The sequence below is a fragment of the Poromitra crassiceps genome (assembly GCF_964638095.1).
Source record: "Poromitra crassiceps genome assembly, chromosome: 4".
NCBI classification, from domain to species: Eukaryota; Metazoa; Chordata; class Actinopteri; order Beryciformes; family Melamphaidae; genus Poromitra; species Poromitra crassiceps.
Genome location: NC_139626.1, coordinates 32,420,646 through 32,444,236, shown reverse-complemented (window position 1 = coordinate 32,444,236; position 23,591 = coordinate 32,420,646). Strand labels below are relative to the sequence as shown.

The 23,591-nt window shown below is 42.1% G+C and overlaps 4 protein-coding genes across 4 annotated transcripts in view; 2 read left to right on the top strand and 2 right to left on the bottom strand.

Moving 5' to 3' along the window:
• The window catches only part of LOC310776129 (receptor-type tyrosine-protein phosphatase H), a 10,049-nt gene extending 7,950 nt beyond the window's left edge, over window positions 1–2,099 (top strand). The window contains exons 13-15 of the mRNA XM_083636292.1: window positions 259–419; window positions 1,136–1,271; window positions 1,800–2,099. Coding sequence (XP_083492418.1) covers window positions 259–419; window positions 1,136–1,271; window positions 1,800–1,943 — 441 coding nt within the window. The 3' untranslated portion in view covers window positions 1,944–2,099. The remainder of the gene's footprint in view (window positions 1–258; window positions 420–1,135; window positions 1,272–1,799) is intronic.
• Window positions 2,100–2,201: 102 nt separating this feature from the next.
• Window positions 2,202–4,367, bottom strand: LOC310776137 (putative nuclease HARBI1). Its single transcript, XM_083636306.1, has 2 exons — window positions 3,621–4,367; window positions 2,202–2,827 (listed from the first exon to the last, which is right to left on the bottom strand). The coding sequence occupies exons 1-2, from the start codon at window positions 4,303–4,305 to the stop codon at window positions 2,397–2,399; spliced, it is 1,116 nt and encodes a 371-aa protein (XP_083492432.1). The 5' UTR covers window positions 4,306–4,367; the 3' UTR covers window positions 2,202–2,396.
• A 2,631-nt stretch (window positions 4,368–6,998) lies between these two features.
• pigp (phosphatidylinositol glycan anchor biosynthesis, class P) lies at window positions 6,999–11,391 on the bottom strand. The gene is made up of 5 exons (XM_083636309.1): window positions 11,261–11,391; window positions 10,992–11,076; window positions 10,275–10,347; window positions 9,985–10,103; window positions 6,999–8,421 (listed from the first exon to the last, which is right to left on the bottom strand). Exons 2-5 carry the CDS (start codon window positions 11,071–11,073, stop codon window positions 8,306–8,308), a joined length of 390 nt encoding a protein of 129 aa, XP_083492435.1. The 5' UTR covers window positions 11,074–11,076; window positions 11,261–11,391; the 3' UTR covers window positions 6,999–8,305.
• A 251-nt stretch (window positions 11,392–11,642) lies between these two features.
• rexo4 (REX4 homolog, 3'-5' exonuclease) lies at window positions 11,643–17,457 on the top strand. The gene is made up of 8 exons (XM_083636300.1): window positions 11,643–12,151; window positions 12,478–12,812; window positions 12,919–13,068; window positions 13,831–14,024; window positions 14,668–14,756; window positions 15,031–15,105; window positions 15,257–15,331; window positions 16,466–17,457. Exons 1-8 carry the CDS (start codon window positions 11,918–11,920, stop codon window positions 16,622–16,624), a joined length of 1,311 nt encoding a protein of 436 aa, XP_083492426.1. The 5' UTR covers window positions 11,643–11,917; the 3' UTR covers window positions 16,625–17,457.
• Window positions 17,458–23,591: the final 6,134 nt, after the last annotated feature.

Below are 23,591 nucleotides of genomic sequence, written 5' to 3'. Positions count from 1 at the left end.
GAGGAGTATTAAGCCTGACATACATGTTTTTTGGTGGAAACCGGAGCACCCGGAGGAAACCCACGTGAACACGGGGAGAACATGCAAACTCCACACAGATTGGACCTGGGATGGACCAGGGTTTCAAACCCGGGACCTTCTTGCTATGAGGCAACAGTGAGCCACTGAGCCACCGTCCATGATGATAACTATTATAATCATGTATTGGCATTATATTTGCCTAGGACAGGCACTCATTTGACTTCCTCTACTTCACAGAAGCAAACCTCCGAGGAGCGCACAGTGAAGCACTTCCACTTCACCGCCTGGCCTGACCATGGAGTGCCAGAAGGCACGGAGGCGCTGATCCGGTTCAGAGGATTGGTTAGACGACACATAGAGAACGAAGGGGTTGGAGCACCCACTGTGGTCCACTGCAGGTACAGTACAAGACTGGTCCCCACACCACATGGACAAGCTGCATAGCAATTCATCTGGACTTGTTCAGAAGAGTTGATGAGTTTAGTATCGCTAAAGCTGTACACTATGATAAACAATGCCAAGGCAATCAGTTGTCACATCTTAGGCCCCTGGTAAGGAGTGTAAAACTGCCTACCGCAGCTTTGAGGAAGTTTTAAATGGCAAAATTACAGAAATGCAGTAAGAAGAAAAATCACTAAGAGATTGTCATCACCCCTAAATTAGATGACCATACTGTATCTATGCATGTGTCATCAGAATAGAAGCATAAGTATCCTTGGTCACAATTTCAGGTTCTGAAAGACATAATGTAGCAATGTTGAAAGGAAAGGAATTATGTTGCCTTCTATTGGGCTCCAGGGAAGGAACCTGCAAATATTCTGGCTGGTTTCATGAAAACACCACACTGTACCACGAGTGCTTTTTTGGTTGAGTTTTTCTCATTTTTTTGCATAGATGGCCCCAGATTGAATGAAAGTCATGAATCTGGCCATCTTGTTCCATGCTCTAGGAATCATATTAGACAGAGACCAAGGACTTAGGTTAAAAAGGGTAGCGCACTGCATTTTATCTGGACCCCTACATGAAAACGAGAAAATTGACTCTTAAAACTCAAAGATTATTTTACCTGGACACTAAGCGCTTACACTCGCGTTGTTGCCTTTCTGTGTGTCAGCGCTGGTGTGGGGAGGACAGGCACCATCATCGCCCTAGATGTGCTGCTCCAGCAGCTTGAAGCAGAGAGGGCAGTGGGCATCGCTGGCTTCGTGCAGACGATTAGACAGAGTCGACCACTCATGGTGCAGACAGAGGTAAACATTTGACCATAAAGTGGCTTCACAGACTCAGCTACCACCTTATGACCGTATGTGACAGCTACACACAAGTTATACATTGTGACGCTGTAAATGTTTGTTTGCATTGGTATTGATAACTGAGCCAAGTGGACGTGCAAGTTTCATGTTTACGTTATTTCAGTCTAGTCTTAGCCCTTAAAATATTTTAAATGTGTGCAAATCCACATAGCTCCTACCTGCCGTCCACAAAAACTACATTTGGTTCAATATGAAAATAATCTGATGCTGAAAGGTAAGTTCATGTAGCAAGTAACTTACAGTGAAAAATAAGTCTTATATGTCAGTGTTGATCAGAGTACCAAGGCATGTAAACACCTATCCTGTTTACCATTTGCTGTCTGCATTATGCTCCGTTTCCATGGTGACATCAGGATTGATGCAGGAAATAAGTGTGGATATGAAGTGTCAACCAGAATACTACTGTGTGAACTCACAAGTTATGATTGTCCTTAAGTGTGTCAGTAACTCTGCTCTTCCTTTCAGTCCCAGTACATCTTCTTGCACCAGTGCATCCTGAACTCTCTGCAGCTGAGTCAGAAGCCTGAAGAGAACATATATGAGAATTCAGACATGATGTATGTCAATGCAACTGCACTGAGAGTGTTTCATTCAAACGATAATACCTGAAGAGGTAAACAGATTGTAGACAGTGGATTCAGATTTGTACCAGTTGAGAAACAAAGATTCTGTATGATAAAATTGTTATACATCTTATGTTAAGTGTGAAAAGATTACAATATATTCATTGTATGTATATGCTCAGGACTTTCACTGCACTTTAGATTTCATTTGGTCAGTTTTTAGTTTTTTTTGCCCTTCTGTCATAAGATGCTTAACATTAGAATGACTTCATTGTTATCACGATGACACTCCAAATGACCAAAGAATGTTTCTCAAATTTATTTAAAATACAAAGAATTGTAGATAGAAATGTAATAACATGTGTACAACAATAAATGAGTTTCTGTTTTCACAAAGCCTGTGAATGAGATGAAAAACCCACACATCAGTTCCAAAGTTTGCTCTTCATTGTCCGTGATCTCTCTGCTTGTTCCCTGTGTAAAGAGACTCTCCTCACAGTCACACATCCTCCACAGTATTACTCCGAGTGACTAGTTCTTGGCGACTGGAAGCTGCAGAGAACCTATTGATGAGTTCCTCTCTGGCTTTCAGGGCTTCGGGCTTGCTCTCTACTACCGATATCTGATGCCTAAAGCTTGGATGCAACGGCTCGATTTTACCGACCACAGGCGGGGTGGGGACCGAGAACTTCTTTGCGATGTTGTGTAGGACACAACACCCCTTGATAATCTCAGACTTTTTTTCCAGTGAGTTTTCTTGTGCAAAACCCAGTTGCATCAAGCACTTGAAACGCCTCTTGATGGAGCCGAGCGTTGTCCTCATGATGGCGTGGATCTTGCTGTGGGCCTCGTTGAAGGCGACCTCCTTCGCGTTTTCCGGTTGGGACACAGCAGTCAAGACGCGCTCGCTCAAGTGGTAGCCTCTCCCACCTACAAGAGGACATTGAGAAAGTAATAATGGATTAGGTGGATGGATGAAGAGGACATCTTTTTCCTAATCTTCCTCACAGTGCAAAGTGCTTTGTAGTGCTGAAACAGTTAATTGATGAGTTGATTGGTCAATCAACAAAAATTATAGTTTTAGTCACTTCTCAAGTAAGTTGAGAGGAAAATCCCGCACACTGACTTCACTTCAGACTTTTTATTGGCAACGTTTCAGTCACAAGACCTTCATCTGGCAAAAGATGCCAGATGAACGTTGGCAACGTTTTTGCCAAAACGTTGCCAAATGCTCCGACGCACCTGACGCACACGGTTTGTGCAGAGATCACCCCTCTTCTACAGTCACTTCTCAAGTACAAATACCTTGACAAATCAGAAAATGTGCTTGCTTTTCTCCATTTCACATCATTAGCCTATACAATTAATATGGGGGGGGGGGGGATTTGGCTGCTGCTCAAACTAAGTAAACTATGGTAAGCTGTGATGGGCGTTTGCCATGGTTTTTTACATATAAACGAAATGATAAATAGAAATAAACAAAGATTAATCGAAAACGAAAAGAATCGTTAGTTGCAGCCTTATTAGTGAGAGCTTTGTTCCACCTCCCACTGTTATTCTGTCCAGACCCACATTGCACCACAGGGTATAAAGGGTGTCCCATCAAACGGACACTATTTATGGAGATGGTGTCATTGCATAAGTATGAAACTCATACTTTGAATAGCATGATGCATCATATCCAAAGTTTAAATGATTCTTTCAACTCTTAATCTTAACTCACCAACAACCCAGTACTGCCCATGCATTCCTCCCTCCAGCTCCCTTCCTTTGAAAGACTCCCCCCACATCTCCTGTTCAGGTGTGCTGCCCACGCAACACATCTCAGCACTCAAGATGTTGCCGTCAGAGTCGCATATGAGCTGGGTCATGACTGATGTGTAGCCCAGGGTGTTGAGGAAAGACCGGAAAGTGTCCTTCTCGTAAGGAGACGCTCTGATCTTGAAGTGGGCCGCAGCGACGACGCCCAGCACCCTGGGGATCCCGCATAGCTTCTCCGTTTTGCAGGCAACATTTGCCCTGTCGGAGCGAGTCACTGGGAACGAGATGAACTGATCGGCCATGCTTGCGATCACCCTCGAGATGGTGCAGACGACCTCGGGAATTTGTGAGTAGTTGACCCCGAGTCTTTCCTGGATCGCAGCCGAGGAGGTGCCCTGTGCGTAATAGTTGAGTGCGACCATGGCCATCGCCTCCACAGACAGACCCTGGATTTTCGCGTGTTTCTTCATGCGGAGCTCTATGTTGTCTGTGATGAAACGGATACACGGTCTGGTGAGGTGGAACGTCGCGAACAAAGCATCGTCTTCGAAATCGTCGAAACAGCTGATCGGAGGTGACCCGTCCGCCCCGCTGTCCCGCAACAGCTCATCCAGCACAGCAAACCAAACCGGGGGCGCAAAAGCCATCGCGTACTGAATTTAAATGGGCACCATTTAATTTAGGTAACTCTGAGAGGACAGCCCGCGAACCTTCTTGATGCAAGGAAGTGACGACAAACGCTCTGGTTCTGCATGCTGCCAAAGAACTTTTATGGAAAGAACTGAAAGCTCCATATTGCCCCATTGCAACATCAGCGCCCAGCAGCCTCCGCCATTTTTTATTTTTGGAAGCGTGACAGCGCCAAAAGAACCTCGCACAGGCTCGCAGTGGTCAGCTGCGGTAGCGCGGGCCCCTATAATCAGCCTCTCTAAACAGTAACTCAACGGGAAAACACTCTAAATTTCGTGGATTCACATCTTTTCTGGGCGTACTGCAAATCTTGATTGAAGTGGTGTAGTGCAGGGATGTAAAACAACAACCATATTGTGGAAACTAAGCAAAAATTTTCGTTTTCTTTGTTTAGTTTTTTCAAGATAAATACCTAATGAAAAGGACCCGAGGCTGTCGTCCACTCCGTCAGAAGTGCATTGCCGTGGTTTTAACCTCGGGTCCTTTGCATTAACTATTTATCTTGAAAAAACTAAAAGAAAAAAACGAAAAATTTTGCTTAGTTTCCACAATATGGTTGTTGTTTTACATCCCTGCACTACACCACTTCAATCAAGATTTGCAGTACGCCCAGAAAAGATGTGAATCCACGAAATTTAATGTTCTCCCGTTGAGTTACTGTTTAGAGAGGCTGATTATAGGGGCCCGCGCTACCGCAGCTGACCACTGCGAGGCGCATTCTGTTTCCAAAAATGTCCGGAGTTTCGTCTCTTTCCTTCCATGCTCTTTGATGCTGCTCCTAAAAAAATACAAGAAACTAGAAATTACCGCCACCAACTGGACAGGAGTAGCTATAAAATCCCTGATTTTCTATCCCAGATATACTAGGAATGTCTAGGATGACGTCGTGTGTACGTGGTGTGCCCTGCCAGGCGTGCAACAATGGACGATTTGGGTATGTCTGTGTTATTACTGTTGTGGGTTTGAAACGCTGCTCTTAACATGTTGGGTGAGGGGGTCTTTGGAACTTTGCATTCATTAAGATTGTAAAATATTCCAGAACAGCAAGGCTTCTTTCTAAAGTAAAATATATATAAATAAAAGTACATGAGAAAACAACACTTTAAGGCACATTTTGACATTCTAGAGACCCTATCAACAAAATAATTACACAGTAGCCTATCCGATATGCAGAAATCTACCCAATCTTTTTAAGCTCGTGTTTTGAAACAGTTAACACGAAGAAAATTCTCATTCGTGAGTCAGGTCAGGAGAGAGAGGACAGACTGCGACCTATTTACCCGTCAAATGTCTCTTGTTGTCAAAAACAGAACGTTTCAACATTGACTTTGTCAAACAACTTGTAAAGATGTTGCAGACAGTCCATCCCAAAGCATCTTTATCTTATTACTGCCTAATATAACACCTAACTCGGACTGTAAATTCGATGTAAATTCATATTTAATGCCTACTGAACACTCCTCCACTAGTGTAGCCTATATATTGTATATTGAACTACACTTGCAACGTTACAATTTTCTTTTAGTTATTTTTCCTATTTCTTTCCCTGAATATTGACATGACAGTGAGACTAAGACAAGTTCCTTGTATGTAATCTTCCATATTGTGGCAATAAAAGTGATTCTGATTCTGATAACCATTTATAGCTATGTGCATTAAAGCTTAGTTTTAGAGTGATTTACTAATGTAGGCCTATGTACCTTCTAAAAGCCTAACCAGGGACAAGGACTGCAAATTAGCTATGGCTAGAAGTCATATATAATGTACACTGCATCCATTGCATTTCATTTAAATGTAGCAACAATGCAGATAAACATTAACAATCAAAATAACAGATAAATGCATAATGGTGTGACAGGGTGTAAGACAAACTTCACTTGTATAGACGGTTTCATGGAATTGTGTTGCTAGGGAACCGTTTGAAACCTTAACCTAGCTTATTTCCTGTCAGCTATTGATTTAGCAAACACTGCAACAGGGAGTACGGTAAGCTAGGGGCAATTTAGAATGTTGTCAAGTTAAAACTGTCTATTGGTCTAATCAGCTGAAGAACCACTGGTGCATCTAAAGTGCTGCAGAGCGCCCTCCAGTGTCTGCAGGAGGAATGAGCTTCTCTGTCTGCAGCAAGCTCAAGTGTTCAGGTCACAACCCTAAAGTGGGCCTCCTATTTTCCTTGTATATCTCTGAATATTGATATGACCGCTACGCTGCATACTTACACTGAGACAAATTCCTTGTATGTAATCTTGCATATTGTGGCAATAAAAGTGATTCTCATTCTGATTCATGCTAAAATTGTAGATTGTTTTATTCATTCAGGCCAATGTGATGCTAGCAAGCTTATCTAGCTAATTGAATGTGTGTATACAGTGGTGGGTTTAATGTGACAAAGCAATAGCTACAGAAAAACAATCACAAATTAAAAATATCACAAAATATAAAGTCCTGTAAGTGACATACAGTATGATGAGGGGCAGGGTGGGGGGCGTGTAATGTTCTTATTCTACAAATAAGACATGCAACGTTTGAACATCATACTAGCTTGTAGCCAGCTAGTTTAACATGTCTTCTTCTGTTCTACTTCCTGTCTCAGCATACTGTGTGTAGATGTTATACTGCCACCTATAGGTAACACTTATCAGCACAGGGGGGACACAGCCCATTACTAGCCTAGGTAAACCCAGCCACCACGTGACCTGCTCTCTCAGTTCCCAGTCACTATCGTAGTGACTGAGAACAGGTCTGAGAGCAGGTCACGTGGGGGATGGGTTTACCCAGGCTAGCCCATTACTACAAGAATGATGGAATGATATGGGGCACCTTTTGCCTTCTCTGAGGGGAGGCTCACAGTCTCAGACTTTGAAAGCCCTTGAACCAAACAACACAAACTCAAAACAAACTACATTAAACAAAAGAACAGAATGGTATGGAGGGAGAGAGACTGAATGGTCTGAATGTCCAATGCCCAATGAGTACCCCTGGCCCAGGTGCACCCAATCAGCCTAATGACCCCAACACCAGGCTCCTGCAAGACAGGGCCAGGAGTGGGAGGGCCGTCACAAAAGCTAAAAATCTTTTCAGATGGGGGACCTTGGGACAAAATCTTATCAGATGGGGGTCAGTAGTCTAATGGTCAGTTTAAGGGTGCTTGACATGAAAAAGGTTCAGAACCACTGTCTTAAGACGTATAGGTTTATTAAGAACTAATACACAGCAGTGAAGTTGTGATTATTTTCAATGTTTCATAAAATAACTCATGCATGATGACGAATAAATTTACTGTAAAACAATAAAGCCGTAAGACCAAAACAACAACCAAGTAGTAGTCAACCAAAACCTACCAAAAAATACTAAAAGGGAGAGTTAATACATTATGTATGAAAGGTGATTTTTTTTATGTCAATGTTTTTCAGTACAGAAATGCAATAATGCATGAAACAAATGTTTGATCAGCAGCCGAGTCTCTGACTTCCTGCACCTGCTGGGTGGTCACGGCACCCCCAAATGGTTCCAGTGGAGCTCCTCAGTAGAGAGAGACTGTGGCTGTACTGTGCATAACTCGAACCAGAAGAAATAAAGTAAACTCAAGCAAAGACGATGGGATTCAAGCAAGACGGCCCAACTTAAACTCACTTCCTGTCATCTCGTCGCGTGGGTTTTGCCCATGGTTTTCCACGGACACGCCCACTTAGGAGACTTTCGGCAGGTCTGAATCAATGGTTGACCACGCCCATTTAGGAGACTTGCTGCTACCGTTTGTTAGAATTGGCGGAGCCTGCGGTGACCCATCTACAGTAATATAATATCTCTGACTCAACCCTTCTCTAAAATAGATAGGTTAATGTGTCTATGTCTCAATATGATCGGTGACCCGTGCAGCGAGCAAATCCCCAGCAGTTTCACATATACCCTGCATCCCACTTGATTCATCTACTACTACTGCATTTCCCCTGTTTGTTAAAGCTTTGGTGACAGATAGAGCATTTTGTTGACTTCGCTAATGGAGACATCCTTCAGTCTGGGTATTCCCCCCTTCTGGCAGCAGTCTGTCCTCTGGCCTCTGGCGAACACATCTGTGATGGACGGGAAACATTCAAGAGTGTATAAAGGTGAGGATGACTAGAAGGCTCTCTGTCAGCTGTAAGGAATGCCTGAGAAAAACTTCACCTGTCGCTGTTCAAAATATTCAAGAGATCATTCTCTATTGACAGGAGGCAGGATTTCTGAAGCCAACTGTATTACTATTTCTCAATATTCTAGCCTACATGTATACTAGCTGCGACCAGCAGCTCTATAAGTCGCTCTGTCAGGTGGTCCACAAAAACTTCACCACCCTTTGGTAGTTTTCGCCCTAGGAGGCTGAAATTTGGCATGGAGGTCACGTGTGTGTGTGTGTGTGTGTGTGTGTTTGTGTTCATGTCAATGGACTAAAAGGGGGGCTGTCCTGGGGGGGGGGGGGGGCATCACAATCTTCAGTTAGCAGATCCGGCAGATACGGCGTTGCAGATCCGGCAAATGCAGAACTTTTGTGCTCCAAAAAACAATTCTGCTCTGAAAACAGTTACGTAATAGTTACGTAAATAAATGTGACGTCCACTATGTATCTAATATCTAGCTATGTACGTAGCTACAAAAATAAAATGAACTAACAGCATATAAAAGCGTCTTGCTATGGGGGAACAAAAATACTGCAGCACACAAAGCAGCAACACCGCCGGATCTGGTCTTACAGAGGCAGCCACTAATGGATACCAGGCCCGTCTCCTTCCAGAGAGAGCCTGGTGACGCGAGGTTAATGCCAATCGGCTAAAAGGGGGCGGGGGCGGGATTTCGAAATGCAAGGTGGCAGAGGCAGAGTAGTGTGTGCTGCCCCTGTCATCCTGCATTTCTGAAACTTGCATGTGGTCGCAGTTATTGCAAATTCACTTTTTTTTTTAAAGAGCATGGTGCAGGTTGGAGACCACATTGGAGGGGTATATATATATATATATATCACACATAGCTGCATCTACATTTGTTTTTGTAAAGCAGCTGGCTGAAGCAGAACGTCCATGAACAAGTGATGTCACATGTCACAGCAGGTGTTAAACACCCATTTAGAATGCCACCCTATTCTCCATATTTCTGCCCGCAGGGCCTGTAACAGAAACAATATAGATATATATCTATATCTATATTGGGGGGTGAGGGTGGGGTATTTTCGTACTAATCATGAGCCCAAAATGTAAATTCGTTAAAAAATTCAACCTGCACCATGCTGCTTAAATCTAGATATTTTTTATACAATCCTTTAGTATTTTCATGCCCATTTGTGGCTTTTAGATATGCACTATATGAATAACATTTTATTAGTAGTTATTATTTTAGTAGTAGTAGCAGCAGCAGCAGTAGTATTAGCTATGGTAGTAGTAGTAGTAGCAGCAGCTATAGTAGCAGCATTAATAGTAGACTATACTGTAGTATATAAGTAATATAGTACTGTACTAGCAACAGTAGTAGAAGCAGTAGTTGTAACTTAGCAGTAGTAGTACTAATAGCAGTAATAGTAGTTGGTGTTATGGATGTTAAATTACATTGCCACACTACTGCATCATCTACTAGAAAGTGTCTAACATGGTTTGTAAAGGGATTCTAACCTGTGATGTTGTCGACTGAGTCGAGCGGTGCTGTGTTGATCATGTTCACTCCAAACAACAGCAGCACAACAATGGTCAGTGCAACCAGCAGATAGATTGGTACAGCAAGGGCCCAATATCTATACAGAAGACACATCACCATGAATAAAAAACACACGACCCAATCGATAGGAGAACAGAGAGTAATTCACTGCAGTCATGTGGTTTCAGTTCACGGATCAGAAAACTTCTCGAGTCATACACTTCTGTTTAACTATCAAATTAACCGATTGTTTTCTTGTTTTACCTACTTTTGAGGCCAGTAAGTGAGACCGATTGAATGAAGCCACTCCTCTGGTATGTATGCCCACAGACAAAACAGAACTGTGGAGAAAGAATGGGAAGGTCCATGGTTGGTTGATAGGCCATAATTGAAACACATGTAAGATGATTACAGATTTGAGTAGATACTAGAAGGCCTCCAGACTTGACTATCTGCCTCATTTGTTTGGCATTTTGCAGATTTAGTGAAAACACATCATCTTTGAGAAAGAAATCTGAGATAAACGGTTTGCCAGAATGTCACGGCAACAATAATAATAATATTATCAAGCTAAGCCAATCTTTATTTTCCAGAAGGAAATTTGTACTTTCTTAGGGACAATAAACTATCTTATATCAGATTGTACATTTGAAGGTTTTGCCAAACATGAAAACATTTCAGATAGTGACCCCATGAACAGTGAACACAGCCAATCACTGGTGAATGTTGAACAATTACTCTGTCCTTTTGTGTTGTATAAACGAAGAATGACTGTATATGTATATATCGCACATCTGGGAAATAGTATATTTTACACTGTGATGTTTATGTTTAACACTAAAGAAGCCTGTAACAGCATTTGTCAAAAGTCTGAATTTCCTGATCTCTTCATACATAACCAGAGACAGCACATGCCCTCATAAAGGAGGTCTAAACTTGTTTTACCAGGGCCATTGGAAAAGTGAATTCGCTATATTTGACTTACAGAAGCCGAATTGGGAGCCGAGGAAAAGAACAAAACCATAGATGGCCCTCTCAGGTAGAGGAGAAGGAGAGTTTTCCACCATGACCTGGGGGGGGAGACAGACATAAGATTTGAGCTATTTGAGCTCAAGACTCAAATAAAGCTTCAGATAGCGAGAGTCACATACTCTGTGCAACTAATGAATACAAACAAGCCTAAACTGAAAGCTACCAGGAAGTGTTTTCCTATTAAATCAACAATAACCTCAGGCTCAGCCTTTGAATATTTACCAAGATTCCGACCAAAGTACGTTACATCGATACAAAATGTAAGGAGAGCAGTGCAAAAACTAGCTAAATGAGTCAGAACAGAAGCAACCGAGCAACTGAGGCGAAAATCTTGCCGAGACGATCGTCCGTTACAATATTCTGTCCGTATTGCAACGTTTATCAGAAAATGTGTTCCACACTAGGCAATAAAATGCACAAGCATACAATTTGACTGTCATTTGTAAATCCACTATGTGAATTACCATGAGCGTGAGAAAAAAAAGATAACTATAGCTATAGCAAAGATAGCTTCGTTGTCACTTTATTGTAGCATTCAAAATACTTTGCAGTTTGCAGACCCCGGACCCATTTAGGTGTTACCCATCCAGTGGGAAGTACACAAGCTCAGCATGGCTTTGGAGCTTTGGAGCTAGCAGCACAGAAACGACTGTAACAGCAGTCAGAGAATTACCTGAACCATTATTATTCTCCGTCGGTATGAGCAGATAACTTGTTTAGTTGAATACTATTTCTCGTGAGATAGTAGTGACCGCTGCGTTAACGTACTTTAGCAGGACAGCTGCTGCCTAGCTGTTAACGTTAGGAAGCTGCTGGTCCAGCGTGGCTGAGGTAAATTAGTCGATTTCAGAAAACTTCAAAACCAAAATATCTCTGTCAATGTCCATAATGTCCAAGGTGAAGCTAAAGAAAGTCGATTCTGCCACGGTTAAAACGCAACAGTCCACGCCGACAGAGAAGAATAAGGCGAAAAAGAAAAAGAAATACTGGATAAAAGATACATTTAAACAGAAGAAGCTGCCACCGAAGGACCAAGGGAAAGATACAGCTGGGCAAATACTACCTCCAAAAGATTCCCAGCAGTTCTCTGCCAACTGGAAAACGTTACAAGAGGTAAGGGTTAAGACCAGGGGTGGACAATTATGTTTTCCTGGGGGGACCACATGATAATGGTGTTAAATGTATCACTAGATGACATTATAGAAAACATATTGCGCTTTATTCTTCAGCATTCATTATATTGAAAATCACTCCAAACAGCCAATTTAGGTCATCTCATTCGATTAATAGCTTCATAAGTAAAATGGTGGGTTTGTCGTACAACCCCCCGCGCCAGGCAGAACCATCATGAGGGCCGGTTCTGGCCCCCGGCCCGCATAATGCCCAGGTCTAGACTATCTATTAACAGTGATGTTTCCCCCCTTTTTTTTTTTTTACAGATCCTAAAGGCCAATCCACCAGAGAAGAAGCAGCCTGTGGTGCAGAACCTCAAGAATGGCACTTCACAAAAAGTGGAAGATGGGAAAAAATCATTCAAAAATATTTCTAGGAACAATGCCTGTCCCAGACAGATGGGTGCTGCCAAAGCAGGGAAGGACAAATCTGTTTGTAGTGTTGTTCCAAGTGGGGCTCAGGTTCATGTCAAAAGACCTGCTGTCTCAGAGGGACAGCAGCCTAAAGCCCCAAAAAGGAAAAAGGACAACGGGAAGACGTCAAACCGTGAGCAGGCAGCCAAGAAAAATAAATCTGTGGTGGAGGAGAGCAAGCCCACAGAGTGAGTATTCTTCCATGACTTCTATTCGTTGCTGTCAAATTTAAAGATACTTTTTGCTGCTGCAGCAGTTGACACACTAGTCTCATGTTGTTTTGCGCCCCTGCAGAGACGACCTGTGGTTTGATGATGTGGACCCCGATGACATCGAGGCGACAGTGGGAGTCGAGGCCGCAGATATTATGAGGAAGAAGCAGGGCATTCACAAGAACACCCAGGACACTGAGAGTGCCCTGGTCAAGGAGAAAGCTTTTGAGGGGTGAGTTACATCACATACACACACACACACACTCTTGTATCCTTACAGATTAATAGTTTGTGCGCTTCAAGAGACAACTTGGAAGCATTCCCATGTTTAACTCGTTGGAACGGCCACATCCAAAATCATTTTTATTGATCAATTTTACATCAACAATAAATCAACTGCAGCAAATCTTGCTCAGTTGTCTAAATTGAGTTGATACTATTTGTGTAAATATGACTGTTTATTGTATATATATATATTTTTTTTATATCTGGACTGCAGATATTAGTCGCCATGTTTTCCTCCTGTCTTGACATGCTTGTGCAATTATTATTGTCAAGTTGGAGAATGGAGATATTGGAGCCAACAAATAAATTCCTTTATGTCCTGCATGAAATTACCATTATGAAGCTGATGTGTTGTTGAACATTTATGTTAAATCTGATATGACATGACAGCATTAGCACCAGTCTATAGCTCCAGTTTCATCAAAATGACAGGTGAAAAGGTGGCGTGCTCTTGTGCTGTCTTTTATTTGGGTGAGGTTACCTTCTTGAGTGCTATACACAGATTTTCATACAGTAGGACGTCATGGCAACCTGATTTGAGTAAAAGTGTCAGACAATCATTAAAAACAATTAAAAAAAGGAAATAAATGAGGGCTTGAAAAGATGACAGGTTTTCTCCCAGCCTAAACTCCTCAGGCAGGCCGATTCAATGGCAAAGTAGTGACCGCAGCTCCTCTCTATTCTGCCCGTTTACCACGGTGACTGTTAGCCTCACCAGAGCCGTGGCCATGGACTGTGAGATGGTGGGAGTGGGTCCCGATGGAGAGGACAGCATCTTGGCGCGTGTGTCCCTCGTGAACCAGTTTGGAAAATGCATCTACGACAAATACGTAAAGCCCACTGAGAAAGTGACCGACTACAGGACAGCCGTCAGCGGCATCCGACCGGAGGACATCAAAAACGGTAAGCTAATTTATGAAATTAGTTCATTAATAATAATAATTGATTATAGCTCTTTTCAAGGCATCCAAAGCAGGGGGGGGGGGGGCATGATGTGTAGCACCCACAGGGATGCAAACTAGTCACCATTTTCCATCCCAAAATAGAAGGATTTCTCAGTAGTTTTATGTCTGCCCTGGTATCTGTCACCTTTTTTCACTCTCCATGACCGGGTGATGCACGGCAGCCAGTTTGCGCCCGAATGCTCACCACACACCAGGTATCACAGTGGAGAGTAGAGGACTTGAAAGTGCCCATTAGATAACAAGGGATGATTAGGTGGCCATGATAGAAGGAAGACCTGTGTGGGAATTTAGCCAGGGCACCGGGGTTACACCCCCTACTCGTCTCATCCGAAGGACGGTGCTCAGTCTCACTCACAGGACAGAGTCTCTCTGCCCTGGGGCATTGGGGATATTATTTATAAGACCAGAGGGAAGAGCACATCCTACAGGTCCTTCAACACCAAGTTGTACTGTAAATAACCTGCAATATTCTGCATTAGAAACTGAGACTAGTTGTCATTAATCCTTTGTGCTTAGTAATATTGTTTGGAGAGTGTTACAGTCTCAGTGACATGTCTCTCTCATGCCTTTCTGTGCTGCAGGTGAACATGTTGGCACGGTGCAGAGGGAGGTTGCCGAGATCCTGAGCGGTAGAATAGTGGTTGGACATGCTGTACACAACGACTTCAAGGTAGCCTGGCTGTAATGTGATCTCTCAGATCAGATGTAATGTGATGTCTCAGATCAGATGTAATGTGATGTCTCAGATCAGATGTAATGTGATGTCTCAGATCAGATGTAATGTGATGTCTCAGATCAGATGTCTCAGATCAGATGTAATGTGATGTCTCAGATCAGATGTCTCAGATCAGATGTAATGTGATGTCTCAGATCAGATGGCACCATTGTCATTTTCAAAATACATTTCAGCACTTTTATAAACCAACCGTAACTTCCTCTTTCAGATTTTACTCCTGGATCATCCAAGAAAGAAAATCCGTGATACCCAGAAGTATAAACCCTTTAAGAGGACTGTAAAGGTACTCGTACTGCAACATGCGAGAAACATTCCTCTCGCTAAACTTTTCATGTCTAGGACCCAGAAATACCTGTACATGCACTGTACATGCACTGCACATTGAGCAGCAGGAAAACGATGATGTACGTGATGAGATGTTTTCCTTCTTTTAGTCTGGAAGACCCTCGCTGAAGCTCCTCTGTAGAGAAATACTTCATGTGAAAGTCCAAGAGGGTGAACATTCATCCGTAAGTCAACATGAAACACGGTCCTCCTCTTCACACATTGATTTGATTTATTAGACGTTTGGTTAAAAAGAAACCATGAAGTACATGCATGTCAGAAACAACATATTACTCATGTCATTGGGTGGCCAGTCCACACTGCGCCGCGGAACCAACCAGGATTTGAGTTTTTTCTTAAATAGGTGCTGGCTGCTAGTACTCGTTATCGGGAGGGGTCAGAGCCATGTATATAGAAGAGTCGCCACATCTCCATTCACTCCAATGGACCAGTTTTTTACTTTCAAGACTTCCAGGAAGTAAGGTCCTGGATTAAGCAGCACTGTCGTTGCAGCAAAATGGACAGTTTGTGTTGTACTTAGATTTTTTTTTTCTTGAATCAAATGATACATTATCAGCTTTATTTTAGCATTCAAAAGTAGCGCGAGACCCTTTCCTGGCTGTTCATTGGCTAATGAGTCACGCATTTTGCTCCTCCGCTGACGCCACTCTCTCTCCAGAGCAGTGGTTCTCAAATGGGGGTCCGGGGACCCCCTGGGGTCCATGGCACTTTGCCAGGGGGTCAGCGAAAAGCTTTCAGGAAAATAAAAAAAAAATTTTTTTTCAAAAGCTTCATAGTTCAAAAAAATATTTTATGCTTTAAATCTGAAATGGTTCATGGATTATATTATAATCTAACAAACCTATCAATTTAAAAGTCCAGCACTATACCGTGGAAACAATTAAGCTTAGCCCAAAATCACAAATCAGAATGAGGGGGTCCCCGGTATATTTTCTATCTTGTAAGGGGTCCTTGGCTGAAAGACATTTGAGAACCTCTGCTCTAGAGGACACTAGGAGGGGTAACACTTGTCATTATCCAAATTTGGCACAGCTGTACCGGTGAAAGATGGGTTTTCCCAATTCACTTATAATAATGGTCAGTAGCACAATGTAGCCTGTGCTGCTTATGTCAAAATGTGTCATTGTTTCCCTCCCTTTTGCATCAGAAGTATCTCTTGAGGAAAATAGCATATTCCAGGCACTGTAATAGCTACAGTTGCCAATAGAATGCATCAGCGCAACATATGTCTTATATGAAAATACACAACACGTAGCGTCTTTACACGATCTCCCTCTCTCTCTTCGATTGTTCACCAGGTCCAAGACGCACAGGCCACCATGAGGCTGTACACTCTGGTGAAGAAACAGTGGGAAGCAGAGCTCAAAGCCAGTCAGAACAACAAAGACTTGCGTGAGAAGAGTGCGAGAAAGCCCAAGTCGCCCAAGAACAAGAGCAACCATCTCACAGGATTCTGAATTCAGAACCAGCCTGCAGGAAGACGGATCAGTTCTGGACAGGTGGCTTACGGACTAAAATGATGAGAAGATTGTGTTTGTTTTCAGAAGACAAAGCAGCAGCAACACACAGACTTTAGGAAGTAACAGTGGTGTTGAACTTTTATAATAGTAATAATTATAATACTCCTAATACGCTTTGTGTAACACCTGTCAGAACGGGCTGACAAAGTCCTTTACACTAGTAGAGTGACAAATAAACCAACAATATAACTATGAAAATGACATTTAAAAGAGTTAGAGAAGAATAAACAGGCAAACCATTCAAAAGGTTGTCTTTCTTAATACATTTTAAAGATGATGACTGATTTAGCCCAGCCTAAGCTCCTCAGGGCAGGCAGGAAACTCACAGCCTAGGGACCACGATGGTAAAGACTTGTCCAGGATCATCCCCGCCTGAGGATGGCAGGCTGTGCTCTGACTCAGGAGTAAAACATCTGAGAGAGCATGGAGCCATCATTTAGACTGGTCCTTAAATATTTGTTGTTGTTCATTGGTATGTTACTCGGAGCACAAAAGAGGTCATTTGCAGGCCATGTTGCAAACACTGCTTCAAGTTCTACAGTATGTTAGAAGTACACGGACCTGCTGTGTCCAGTAAGTCCAGTACCACGGCATGTTATTTTTGCAATTATGTCCCAGTCTTTTATACATTGTCCAGAGCTTTGGTCTCTCATGCCTTGGTGTTTTAACAGTTGTTTAATCCCGGGTTGGTTTGGGGAAGATTTGCCTTAAAAGTTGACTTTTGGAAACTTATGAATAAAAGGGTGAGATTTCTAATTTGTTTCTAAATCTCCTTGATAGTGATGGTATATGGTGTTTGATGATGACCGAATGAGAAGAATGGACATATGCATGCCCAGCCCAGATCTGATGAAGATTACCACTGGCCGTGGACACCTGGGTCAGACTAGGAGGATAGAATGAACAAGCATGTAGAAGGAATCTCTGCGTTCCCCCCTCAATGTACAATATCTTTATTAGGAAAAAATGGTATACGCACTCAAACAGAAGTAGGTTTCCAAACATCATTATGCAAATGTTTTTCTGTAATTGCAGAAAAAACATGCACAAACATTTGGCTGGTACCTTCCTGCGCAGGCTCCAGCCAAAACATTTGTGACCCTTGTTTCTCATGCATTTATAGATATAACTGGTTGTTGGGTTTGGAAAACTTCTTTTATTCCTTTCTGCATTGTCCCAGTTCTCAAGGAGGGACGTCCCAGAATCCTCACTGACAAACTGGTGGCACTGACCTGTGACATGATGGAGATCATTGAGAGGCTGGTACTGCTGAGGTGCAGTCTCAAAAGTGAAAGATTTTTTGCATTGGTTCTGCAAAATGTGTTCTTACTAATGCTGACTAGCTAAGAATGTCCTAATGACTATAGTTTGTAATTCACTAAATCAGAATACACATGCTACAGTATGAATGTGAGCAGGTTATTGACTCATCTGATGATACCAGTGAGTAGTAAGATTTTCACTGGATAATTTGTGATGCATCAGTACAGTGCATGTGTGCAGTGCTTCAGAATAGTACAAATAATTCCCCCAAAAGGGGAAAAAAACGAATTTGAATCCTATGTAATGGCTCCCTCTAGTGGTTGAGACTGGTTAAAGGCCCCGCGGCAGTTAATATGAGTTGTGTCAAACAAATGATATCTCAAAAACTATACATGACATCGCTTATATTTTGACATTCTGAGTGAGAGCAGAAGTAACTCAACAGTTTGATGTATAATATATGCATGTCGTGTTAAAGTTGTGTGAACTGTCACAGTTTTTAAAATGTAAACAGAGTTAACTGGCTAGAGTCAGCCACTCAAGCCTCACGCCACTTGAGCTCCATAGGGTTCCATTGCCGTTGCCACCCAATGGCGTGGTTTGTTTCCCAAAATGCTACTCTGCTGATCCCTCGTATAGCATTTTTTTTTAAACGTAGGTACACTATATTAAACTGCTATTGAAAACTGTTATATTTCAGAATATGTCATGGAGTTTAGTAGGGAGTTAGACTGGCTTCCCAGAATTTGCAACTTAATGACTGCAGTTCTGTGGAAACAACATGGTTATGTTGAAACTGTGGCTGCATCCCATTCCCAAGGCATCCCTCTCATTATAGGTCACAATGGGATTGGAGGCATTACTGGTGCGAACATGATTCCGGATTCATCATTTGACAACATGTAGTTTATTCCCTGCCAGGCCATATTCTGTGTAGCAAAGTGAATGGAATTTGTTTTTGCATCAGTGGTGTATAAAGTACTCGAAAACCATACTTAAGTAAAAGTAAAGATATATTCCCAGAAAAAGACTTTGGTAAAAGTCAAAGTCACTCATTAGAATATTACTTGAGTAAAAGTCTTAAAGTACTTGATATTTTCTGTACTTAAGTATCAAAAGTAATTTTCTGATATTAAATGTACTTAAGTATTGAAAGTAAAAAGTACAAGTAAATGTTGCAAAAAAAATCAAGCAAAAGACATGCTTGGGCTTGAGTGGAAGTCTATTTCTTCTTCTTGACTTTTATAGCCGCTGGCAAACAACATTATGTTGCATTACAGCCACCAAATGGAATGGCGTGTGGATCGTGATTAACGTAACTTGCAAACTAGGAGCACTGATTTGCCAAACCTGATTGCTTGCAGGCTACGCAATTTCTTCTGATTTTACTTTGTAACTAAGATGCTTGGGGGAAATGTAGTGGAGTAAAAGTATCCATTTTATTTGGGAAATGTAGTGGAGTAAAAGTGAAAGTTGACAGAAATATAAATACTCAAGTAAAGTACAGATACTCAGAAAAAAATACTTAAGTACAGTACTTAAGTATTTATATTAGTTACATTACACCACTGTTTTGCATGCATGCATTTCTGTGGTCTGTGGACACAAACAGCATCTTTGAATGTTTTTGGTCTCGTTCTCATATCAAACTGATTTCATGGACTTCCACTAAGTATGACATGTTTAACATGCTTGAAGCTCACACTGTCCTCCAGTCTTTGTGCAGTTCAGGTTCTGTAAATGATGGACTTTGTCAACACAAGATATCGAACCACTTTTAGTCAGCCTCAAGGCCAACAATCAATCCTTTCTATTTCCCCACATGTCCCTCGCTATATAATGTATGTATGTCGTTTTTGTTTTGCATGTAACGTTTAGCTAAATATTACTATCATCCATATATTCCAATAATAATTACTTATTTAATCTCTCTTCTTGGCCACTGTGGTGGTGAATTTAGTGGGTTGAAACCCCCCAAAACCTGCACCCAATGTTGAGTGAGTTGCCCTGCTACTTGAGCTGTCATCAACCCTTAAAAGAAATGGAGTCGGAAGCAGATGATTGAGTCCAGCCATGGTTTTCTGGTCCACCTCGCAAGTTGCATCAGTGATGTGACTTTATTGGTTCACAAAATCCCATCCAACAAACTCTCAGCAGGAACCAAAAAGCGATGATCGCCCCAAAACCAACTGTCTGAAATCATGTACAGTCACATCTGTTAATACCATAAGCTCATCACACAAATCTGTCATCCCATTGGTCAGAAACCGACCCCCCCCCCCACTTTTTTTTAAACTAAAACTCCCCCTCAAAGTGTAGCCATAAAACAACAGATTATTTTGTAACATGGACATTTAGTATGACACAAGTATTACACAATGTGCAGTTGTTCCTGTCATTCAAAAAATATCTTCCCAGAATTTGCAACTTAATGACTGCAGTTCTGTGGAAACAACATGGTTATGTTGAAACTGTGGCTGTTATTCAAAAACTAGCTTCAACTGGTCACTGACAGCAAAACAACAGGTGCATCCCCACATCTCCCAACTCTGCTTTTTGGCCAAGTCATCGAGAACATTTTGGTTTGAAGCAGATCTGACCAGTTTTCAGCGCAGACAATCACAACAACCTATGCCACCCCTTCACCTTCTTCTGAGTGGACCTAGTGCAATACAATGCATGCTATCATGAAGATTTGAGTTGGCGCAGGATGTATAGGCTATATGTATGCACCTGGGGGATGTGAAGAGATAAACCACCACACCACAAAAACACTTCCATGTGCTGTGCTGTGCAATGCTGCCACCAAGAGACTGAAGCTGGGTGTTGCACGTTGATCTTAACATGATCATCGATGTGGTCCCAGGAATATTGCATGATGGGCACAAAAGCTCTTTGCACTCTTATTATTGCTTGCATAGGATTTTGGTGGTGCAGTTATGTACTCGTCTATATTGCTGCTCTCCGTACTGTTGAGGCCATTATTACCTGGTTGGCACAAGGGCTTGTGTACCAGAAAACACCACGCTGTGGCAAAAGCAGGAGAGGGGGTTGACAAAAAGCAGACGAGAAAGATAGTTTGGAAGGAAAGGAGAAGCGACATCAGGAAGCAAAAAGCAGCTCACGAGAACAGTGTCAGCAACAGGCTCACTGAAAGATTGTGAAATTGTCATGACAGCAACAGGCTATCATCATATTAAAGGGACAGCTCACCCTACAATCCAAAATGTAGATTTGTCCCCTCACCTGTAGTGCCATTTATCCATCTATATCATTTTGGGATAGTTGCCTATGTTTTGGAGAGATCTCTGTCTGCCTTCTCTCCAATACAATGCAACCGGATGGCACTCGGCTTGTAGGGCTCGAAGCACCAAAAAAAAACATTCCAAAAACTCAACAGCATTGTCTCTTTCCAGAAATTATAACCCTCAAGATAATGCACAGACTTTGTTGTGAGCAGTTTCATGTAGGAACTATTTTCTTTTGCAGTCTCATGTAGGAACTAGCTAGCAGCTAGTGGTTGTAGTTCGGTCTATAGAAAATAGTTCCTCCATGAAACTTCTCATAACATGGTCTGTGGATTATCTTGAGTAACGGGGTCATGATTTCTGGAAAGAGACATTGCTGTGTTGAGTTTATCAAATGTATTTCTTTGGCACTTCTGTGAGCACCACAAGGCGAGTGTCATCCAGTTCCATTGTGTTGGAGAGAAGGCAGAAACTCTGCAGCCGATATCTCCAAAACTCGGGCAAATAACACAGGATGATATAGATGGATAAATAGCACTACAGGTGAGAGGGAATATATGTATTTTGGATTTTAGGGTGAGCTGTTCCTTTAACAAGAAGTAAGAAAAACACCCTGCAGAAGGTATGTACTCACCAAACACTTTATTAGAAACACATGTAGCTACACCAATTCATATTCATGTAATTATCCAAACAGACAGATGTGGCAGCAGTGCAGTATACAGTACATAAGATCAGATACAGGTCAGCAGCTTCAGTTAATATTCACATTAAACATCAGAATGGGGGAAATGTGATCTCAGTCTGGATTCTCACACACGGCAGTCTCTAGAGCAGAGGTTCTCAAATGTTTTTCAGCCAAGGACCCCTTACAAGATAGAAAATATACCGGAGACCCCCTCATTCTGATTTGTGATTTTGGGCTAAGCTTAATTGTTTGCACTATAACGTGCTTGACTTTTAAATTGATAGGTTTGTGTTAGATTAGAATGTAATCCATGAACAATTTTAGATTTAAAAGCATAAAATATTTTCGTTGAACTATGAAGCTTTTGCAAAAAAAAAAAAGGTTTTATTTTTATTTTTCTGAAAACTTTTCGCGGACCCCCTGGCAAAATGCCACGGACCCCTGGGGGTCCCCGGACCCCCATTTGAGAACCACTGCCAGTGTAGAGTTCACACAGAATGGTGCAAAGAACAAAAAAAACATCCAGTGGTGGTTCTGCAGACAGAAAGGCCTTGTTGATGAGAGGTCAGGGATCAGGGGAGAATGGCCAGACTGTTTGGACAGAAAGGAGACAGTAACTCAGATAACCTCTTTACAACTGTGGTGAGCAGAGAAGCATCTCAGAATGCAACACGTCCAACCTGGAGGCGGATGGCACTTTGGTAGCCGGTTGACATTGAGCTGAAAGCTGATAAACTGCCCAGTAGTATCGGTGTTCCTAAGGAAGTGCTCAGTGAGTGTATATTCAGCTTACTTGCTGAAGAGGCAGATACACTTCCTCTTTTGAAATGGTAGCCTAGTTTTTTCCCAAGAACAGAGTAGTGCAAACTACTAACCTTCTCTCTTGGGGGAACTCAGAGAATATCCCCTTTCGACTTCTAGACATAGGAGCCAAGGTTGGGTTAATGACCTGAAGGAAAGGGACTCACGCCCATACTAAACCAAGGGCCTAAGGGACGGGTTAGACTAATATAAGCTCCAATACTGTGAGTTAGGCCTATATACAGTAGCTATACTGTTGAGAAGACTGGTCTTGCAATCTGATAATACAACAATGCCTCCAGTGCAATGTTTGAAATATAGGTTGTCTATTTTATGTCATATTTAAAATAGTTTATACAAGCCTATAGTACTACTACTACTACTATACTACTACCACTGCCATAATAATAATAATAATAATGGCTGATATTGTTATTATTATTATTATTACTAACATTTTTATTTTTATTTTTTTATTATCTCTGCCCTGTAACACCCACCTCTCTTACCACATGACTGCTGATGTCAGCCAAGGAGTCAAGGATGGGAACCTGTAGAGACAAAATGGTGTTTGTGTGTCCGTTCATTGAGTGAGTAGAGTAGGCATATGTGTAGGATAAAGGGGGGGGGGGGGTGAGCACGTACAAACAAATATTTATTTTTTTCCCTTAACGGCTTTTGTATTGCTGCATCAAGTTCAACGCCAATATGAGAAATTAGCCTCTGTATTCACTGGGGTCCTCCCACCCCCTGTCTATTCTCTCATCCGCCCACATGTATCGTCTGAGGAAAAAAATAGTGCAGAAGGTGACGCTCCTCCACAGGAACAGAGGCAGAGAGAGGGAAACAGAGAGGTGTCTACAAGCTGGATCTCCATTCTGAAACATTAGGGAGGGGGAGACAG